Source organism: Mus caroli, chromosome 10 (assembly GCF_900094665.2).
Source record: "Mus caroli chromosome 10, CAROLI_EIJ_v1.1, whole genome shotgun sequence".
NCBI classification, from domain to species: domain Eukaryota; kingdom Metazoa; phylum Chordata; class Mammalia; order Rodentia; family Muridae; genus Mus; species Mus caroli.
The window spans coordinates 120,535,690-120,543,887 of NC_034579.1; the positions used below are offsets into that span (position 1 = coordinate 120,535,690).

Here is an 8,198-nt window from a genome sequence, read left to right on the forward strand (position 1 = left end):
AAAAAAAAAAAAAAGAAAGAAAGAAACATATCTTTTACTTCATGGCTTTTTTGGAATGGGGGTGGGAGTTAAGGTTTTTAAAATCAAAACTATGGCCTCATTTTTTAGTTTTATTGTTTTTATGCGACAAGGTCTTACTGTGTAGCTCTGGACTGGGCTAGAATCACTATGTAGATCAGGCTGGTCCCAAATTTGTGGCCTTTGAGGGTAAGGATTTCAGGCTTGTGCCATTTAGGCCTGTTTGTGTGGTGCTGGGAGCTGGAGATTAAGTGAGCAAGAATTCTACCAAATGAGCTATAACCTACCCCAACCCTGATTTTTTTTTTGGTTTGTTTGTTTGTTTGTTTGTTTGTTTTTTGTGTTTTCTTTTTTCTTTGGTTTTTTTGTTTGAGGAATGGTCCTCATGCAAGTTAACTCAAACTATGTAGCTTAGGGTGACCTTGAACTCCTAATCTTCCTACCTCCCCAGAGTTGGTTCAACAGGACACTGGGTTACAGGGCCACTCGGCCTCCCCAACCCCACCCCCCAGGCTTTTTGTATTACACTGATCCATGCTGTGTAACCCTGGCTAGCCTGGGATTTGTAGCAATCTTCCTGCCTCTGCCTCCCAAGTGCTGAGATCGCAGGCTTGTATGCCACCACACCTACATTAACACTGTCACAACAGGAAGAAACACCTGGAAGAACACACACAGCAAATTAATGTCACTCATTTCCCTCCAGGAGTCGGATTTGAGTGAGAAACTACAGGGCTTTGACAGATTTTTTTTTCTTTTTAATTTTACAGTGTACATTTTAGATTTATCACTAAAAATTAGCAAAAGATCCTTTTGGTGTTTCAAAACAGGGTTTCCCTGGCTGTCCTAAAACTCACTCTGTAGACCAGAGTGGCCTGGAACTCAGAGACCCACCTACCTGCCTCTGCCTCCCTTAGCCCGGGATCAAAGGAGTAAACCATTTGTCCAGGCTGCTTGCTTGTTTTCCTTGAGACAAGTTATCTCTATGTAAACCAGGCTGGCCTTGAACTCACAGAAAACCACCATGCCCAGCCCAGAATCTTTACAATGTTTAACTTTAGGTTTAAAAGTGCACAAATTGGGCTGGAGAGATGGCTCAGCAGTTAAGAACCCTGGCTGTTCTTTCAGAGCATGCAGGTTGGGTTCCCATCACACAGCAGTTCACTACTGTCTGTAACTCCAGTTTCAGGGGATTTAACACCCTGTCTAGCCTCCAAGGGCACCAGGCACATGTGTGGTATGCAGACATAACTGCGGACAAAACACTCATATACATTAAAAAAAAAAAAAAAAGCATGAATTGCTTTGCATGGTGATACTGGCCTATAATCCTGGGAAACTGAAGACTGAAGCAGGAAGATTGAGCTCTTGAAAGCAGCTTGGTCTACACAGCTACAGAGTAAGTTTCAAAGCCAACCAGGGATACAGAGAATCAAAAATGTACCAGACCAGTGTACCCCCCACCCACAAAAGCACAGATTTACATGAGAAAATACATTGAAACACTTCTCTGAAACAAGAACAAAGGCACCAAACTCTATGTGTCAACAGCAAGATGAAGAGCAACATAGCAGTTTCAGTCCATGTACCCTAAATTCACAAGCCCATACACACACACAGCATCAGTCTCCTGCACAGCCACAATATGCACAATGTGCAAATATGGCTTCCTTAGATGTTTCAGAACATTGGCTTGTAAGAATCCAAAGAATGCTTTCTCCACTTAACACTTTAATTTATTGTGTGCATGTAGGGGTCAGAGGACAACTTGTGGGAGTCTCCTACCTAATATAGGTCCCGTGATAGGACTCAGGCTTGAAGGCACGACCTTTGCCAACTAAGTCATCCTGACAGACCCCCAAAGGCTTTTTTTAATTACTTATTTTTTTATTCTTGTTATCATTAGTCTATCTCTCTGAGTGAATACACAATGCCACACTCTGTGTGTGCAGACGGCAGGACAAATTTCAGGAAGGGAGTGACTCTCTCCTTCAACCATGGGACCTGGGGCTTGAAATGACAATCGCTTTCACCCACAGGGCCATCCCACCATCCCCCAAGGTCTTCTTGGCAAATACAATTACTGACTATGCAGCTGCTCCCACTCCTACCCTATCCAAAGACAGTATTTCCTGAACTGTTTCCCAGACCTTATAAATTATCAGGAAGAGATATGAGATTAAGTTGAAATCTGCAATCCTATCTCTTGGTCCCCAAGTTCTCCTACACTTACAATCTAAACATCTGGCTGTTGGCTTAGTCACCAAGTGCATGTGCAAGGCCACACGTTCCATCCCCAGCATCAGCATCAACAAAAAAACAAAAAGAAAAAAAAGAAGGGATTCTAAATCTTAGACATCCCCCATACTCCAAAGGGAAAGGAGAACTGAGAAAGATATTTTAGATATATTCAAATACATAACAACCTGAAAGAGAAAATCCATTTCCTTTTATTCTAATGGGTATTCTGAGAAACTTGGAGGGGAAAAGAATCAGAAGAGGCTGTATAGTAGGAGCCCTGGGGAGGTTGAGCCAGGAGGATTACAAGTTTGAGGGCCAGTTGGGCTACATAATAAAACCAAATTAGAAAGAAAGGAAGGCTAGCACTTAGGAGGCAGAGACAGGCGGATTTCTGAGTTCGAGGCCAGCCTGGTCTACAGAGTGAGTTCCAGGACAGCCAGGGCTACACAGAGAAACCCTGTCTCAAAAAAATCAAAAAAAAAAAATTTAGGAAGGAAGGAAGGAAGGAAGGAAGGAAGGAAGGAAGGAAGGAAGAAAGAAAGAAAGAAAGAAAGAAAGAAAGAAAGAAAGAAAGAAAGAAAGAAAGAAAAGAGGCAATGGCTCATTCATGTCTGTGATCCTGTGACCAGCCTGGGCTACAGAGTATAAGTTTTAGGCCAACTTGGAGCAAAGACGGAGACCATGTCTCAAAACCCAAAACTAATAGAAAATGAGAATGAAACTTGTATACAGTACTATAAAGAGCTGAGGAGAATAAAGATAGGTGGAATGTTCCCTTTCAAACACACATACATATAAAATGAATTATATATACATATATACACATATAACATATATATGTATATATATATATATATTAGAAGGGCATCAGTTAATACCTATTGAAACATATATATGTGTGTGTGTGTATATATATAATGTTTGTATGTGTGTGTAATCAAAAATATGCATAGAGCTTCATTTCTTTTTTTGTTTTTGTTTGTTTTTTGTATTTTTGACACAGGGTTTCTCTCTGTAGCTCTGGCTGTCCTGGAACTTGCTTGTAGTCCAGGCCGGTGTTGAACTTAGAGATCAGACTGCCTCTGCTTCCTGGGTACTAGGATTAAAGGCTTGCATCATCACCTGGCTGTAGAGCTTTCTTTCTTAAGCACATAAACAGAATGAAAACCACATAAACTACCCACCCGAGTACTGCCCTGATGAGATACTAGTATTCAAGTCTCTGAAATGGTCTTTTCAGGTCCACGAGGATATGAATCTCTCCCCACCTCCAACATTCCATCAAACGAGCATAGATCTCCGAACCACGTGTTTTCTTAAAGAACAGCTGTAATGCTCAAAAGAGACCAAAAAGTCTTCCTGCTATGGCTCAAAGCTCCTCCTCCAGCATTGCATACCACAAAACGCCAAGGAACTGCCAAGGATACTCTCTGGTAAATGTGGGCAAGCCTGTCTATCTCTCTCCAGGCTGTTCATTCACTCAACCTTACCTTAACTCCGCAGGCAGCCAGGGGTTAATCATAAAGACGCCAGGGATCCTTGCTAAGCCTGGCTATCTGCAGGGTTCCAAGTATCCTCTCAAAAGGCATGACCCAAAGAATCACAGAGCTTTCTGCCTTAATCCCAGAGCATGTTATCTCCCCAAATTCCTCTGCCAGGATGGGTGGGGTAGGGTCTCTCGTCTAGAAGCACACACTTAATTCTTGATGAGCCTTGAGACCTCTCAAACTGCCTGTAATTTTTCTGATATCTGGCGGGTTGAGTAAAAAGCGAAGTGAGGTGGGGGTAAGGGTGGATGCAATTAACCAAAATGATAAAATAATCTTGCCGGGAGTGAGCCTAGGGACGAGGTCTGAGTTGTCAGACTATCCCCAGGACCATGGGCGCAGCAGCAGACAGTCAGACTAACTTCCTTTCAGAAGATACAAACTTGCAAAGTTGGTTGTTTTTATTCCGCTGCCTCCTCCAGCCTCACAAACTTCTGCTCTAAATTCCTTTAACTCCAGAACCAGGTGCAAAAAGGCAGGAAAGACGCGGTGGAAGGAGAGGCGCTGAAGGGGGACGAGGAATCTAGTTCCCCTCTTAAAGGAGAATTCTAAAACCAAGGGCGCTCCTGGATCCCTAGGAAAGGAAGTAGCTGATTCCCCAAAAGCACTTTTTCCTACCTTCTTGTTGTTCTTGTTATAGCCAAAAGTCGAAATCCCAGGCCTGGAAGTCACTGATAGCAGCATTTTTTTTCTTTACTGTTACGGAGCTGAGAGAGAGAAAGAAGAGAGTGAAGGAAAGGGAGGGAGAAAGAGGGAGGGAGGAGGGGAGGGGGAAAGGAGAGGGAGAGAGGAAGGGAGGGAAAGAGGGAGGGAAGGGAGAAGGGAGGGGGAGGAGAAAGAGGAGAAAAGGAGCAAGCAAGAGAGAGAGAGAGAGAGAGAGAGAGAGGGAGTGGGGGGGGGGGCCTGCGGGAAAGAATGAGCTAGGTCTGCTCCTTACGTCACTGAGAGAAGTTAACCCAAAGTCAGGACGAGCCACTTCCACTGGGTCCTAATGCCCGGGATGTTCTGTTTTGGTTTTCTTTTTCATAGGCTTAGTTCAAGCTAGAAAGAAGAGTTCTTAGGTCTAATCCTTTTCAAATATATCCCTATTTCTCCATGAACAAGTTCTGATTATTATGAAAAGACAATTAACCTATTATTAATGAAAAGACAATGGTTTTTGTTGTTGTTTTGTTTTGATTTGAAGCTTTCTTTCCCTGAGATCTCAGCTACAAGATTTCAAACTTGGCCTGCAAAATGACTTAATAGGTTGCCAGGCCTAAGTTCAGTCCCCAGATCTACATGGTAGAAGGAGAGAACCAGCTACCAAAAATTTTTCTCCCCGCCACCCCCCCAGCCCCCAGCACCCAATGTGGCATGCCCACATATGCACATACAAAGATAAATAAATGAAATAATATATATATTTTTAAAGACTTCAAGCTTGGTGTAAAAGGACCATCTTGACTGCCTCCCAGAGCATGCAAAGACGACTGTACTTCGATACCATGTGTGAGAGCTCAGAGCTCAGACTAGTTTATATTAGGGTGATCTTAGGTTTTGGGGGGTTTTTTGTTTTGGGTTTTTTTGTTTGTTTGTTTTGGTTTTTTGAGACAGGGTTTCTCTGTGTAGCCGTGGCAGTCCTGGAACTCACTTTGTAGACCAGGCTGGCCTCGAACTCAGAAATCCACCTGCCTCTGCCTCCCGAGTGCTGGGATTAAAGGTGTGTGCCACCTTGCCCAGCTTATATTAGGGTGATCTTGATGCAGTAAGAAAGATTATGGAGTCTGGAGAGCTGGCTCAGGGGTTAAGAGCATGGCTGCTACTCCAGGAGAGCACAGCTGATTCCCAGCATCCACATGAGGTGACTCACAGTCACCTCTATGGCCACTAGCTTCCATGGGTACCAGCATGCTCATACATGTGTGCTCTCTCTCCCTCTCCCGCTCCTTCCCCCCCATCATATACACATGCATACGTATATACACATACATAAGTACACAAAACACACACACAGACACACACAATGTTTTATATTTTATTTCTTGAGACAGGGTTTCTCTGTGTAGCCCTGGATGTTCTGTAACTCACTCTGTAGACCAGGCTGGCCTGGATATCTGCCTACCCCTGCCTCCCAAATGCTGGGATCAAAGGTGTGTGCCCCCACAGCCAAGCTAATTTTTTTAACATTAAAAAAATGTATCTTAAAAATAATAATAATACAGAGAAACCCTGTCTCAAGAAACAAATCATAATAATAATAATAAGGTAGAGCATGGCCTAGGGATGGTGATACACTGCTTAAAGCGGGAACTCCAGCATGCATGAAGAAAGATCACCAAAAGCCTGAGGCCAGCCAAGGCCACAGAGTGACCGTAGGATCCACTGCAGAGCTTGAGGGAAGAGGCCAGCCTAGGCTATACTTTTTTTCAGATGATAGTTCAGCAGGTAAAGGTGCTGAAAGATCCGGATTAATTCCTGGGACCCACGGGGTACAAGGGAGAAGAACCTACTCTTGAAATTTGTCCTCTGACCACCGTATGTGCTATAGTATACACTCCCCAACACACACACACACATTTTAAATGTAATAAAAGAGAACAAAAGTGAGTATGTTAAAAGCATATACACATTAAATATACAATGGCAATAACTTCAGAGCCCTTGTTCTGTTCTGTCTGGGGTGACCGTTCCCAGCGCGAAGGCATCATCCCGAGACCAAGTCCACGCACCTCGGTGCTTTTGAACAAGTGGAAGCTTTACATTTTGTTATTATTTACTTATTTATTTTTGGTGATCTCGGGGATCCAGCATGCTAAGCATGCGTTCTCCCAAGCACTAAGCCAAGCCTTCAGCCCATGTGGGAACTATCTTACTTAACTTTAGGATTAATTTAATTACTTTTTGATGTAAGATAGGGTCTCACTCTGTAGTGCTCACTGACCTCAAACTCTGTATCTCCCTGTCTTCTTAGAGCGATATGACTGGGCATACATGAACGATCGCCCCCGTTTTGTTTGGTTGGTTTAGGTTTGGCTATCTTCTTTGACTGTGCTAGATGATCAAGCAGTCTGCCACAGAGACACAGTCCCACACTTCCAGCATATACTTCATTCTTTTTTTTTTTTTTTAACAGTTAATGTGTTTAATCATTTATGAGTATTGTGTGCCACATGTGTTCCTGGTGGTAAGAGCTAACTACTTCACATGTCTGAAACCTTTTTTTTTTTTTAATTATATTTATTTGTTTGGTTTTTCAAGACAGAGTTTCTCTGTGTAGGAACACAGGTAAGAAGTCTGAAGTGGGCATCAGACTCCCTAAAACTGGAGTCACAGATGCTTGTGAGCTACTGTGTGGGTGCTAAGAATAAACTCTGGGTCCTCTGTGATAGCTCTTAACCACTAAATCAACTCTCCAGTCTTGTTTGGTACTTTTTTTTTTTTCAAACAGGGTCTCATGTAGCCCAGGCTGTCTGTCTGTCTGGCATTGATTTCCACCTAACCAGGAAAAAAAAAAAACAAAAAACCTGAACTCCTAACCTTCATGCTGCTCTCCTGAGTGATAAGTTTCCTGCATCATCTTGCCCAGCTGTTGGACTTTTTAATCTATTATTTCTTAGCCCTTAAGACCCATGAAGCTTAAACAAGGATAAAAACTCACCAGGTGTGGAATTTATAGCCAAGCCAAATGACGTTCACAGAGTCCTCTCTGAGCTGTCAAACAGACAAATCATAACTCTTTAAAAAGCATGTTTCACAAAGAAAGAAGAGTATAACTTAAATATCAAGAATCTCACACAGCTGCAGTAACACTCACCTCCAATATGCCCTCCAAGGAGGAGTTGGAACAGGAAAAGAAAACTTACAAGTGATACCAAAGAAGCCTATCCATCCACCTAGAACAGGGAGGGAGACTGAATGCCTTCAGAGCCCCTCCTCAGGCCTCCCACTGCCGCCACACACATTCTCCAGAAGTAAATTAACTCCGTCTTTGTCACAACAGACCTCAAGCCCAGACTCTCTCTAAAACAAAGCTCTGCTCTCTGTTTTTCCTGCGGCTGCTTTGCTGTGATAACGGAACAGACAGTGCCGGCATGCTGCAGAATAAATACGTGCACGGCCACCACCCCCAATTCCTAACTTTCATTTCCAACAGGACAGGAAGTGCCTGCTCAACTCAAGGGACACAGGAAGGGTGGGAACAGCCTCAGTGTGGAAATTGCAACTGAGAATGGAAATGGGAGTCCAATACAGTAAATAAGTAAATAGCATCTCCCAGGGACACCAAATTTTTCAGGAACTTCCTTTTCTATCCTCAGAAGTTTTCATTCATAATATCTCAACTCCTTCTTGTTTTAGAACAGTCATCCTAATGGATATAAGTGATTATCTCAGCATAGACAGTACCAGAAC

At 43.1% G+C, this 8,198-nt stretch overlaps 1 protein-coding gene across 6 annotated transcripts in view; it reads right to left on the reverse strand.

The window, feature by feature from the left end:
* Positions 1 to 7,913, reverse strand: part of Rbms2 (RNA binding motif single stranded interacting protein 2) — a 46,916-nt gene extending 39,003 nt beyond the window's left edge. For 2 of the 6 annotated variants that reach the window (XM_029482794.1, XM_029482792.1), the window contains exons 1-3: positions 7,603 to 7,913; positions 7,447 to 7,499; positions 4,425 to 4,513 (exon numbers count right to left, since the gene is read on the reverse strand). In XM_029482794.1, the coding sequence (XP_029338654.1) occupies positions 4,425 to 4,490 (66 nt within the window). In that variant the 5' untranslated portion in view covers positions 4,491 to 4,513; positions 7,447 to 7,499; positions 7,603 to 7,913. Of the gene's footprint in view, positions 1 to 4,424; positions 4,557 to 4,743; positions 4,755 to 7,446; positions 7,524 to 7,602 lie in introns of those variants that run through there. The other 4 variants (XM_029482793.1, XM_021174656.2, XM_021174654.2 and 1 more) reach the window with 4 other exon arrangements.
* Between the last annotated feature and the right edge of the window lie 285 nt (positions 7,914 to 8,198).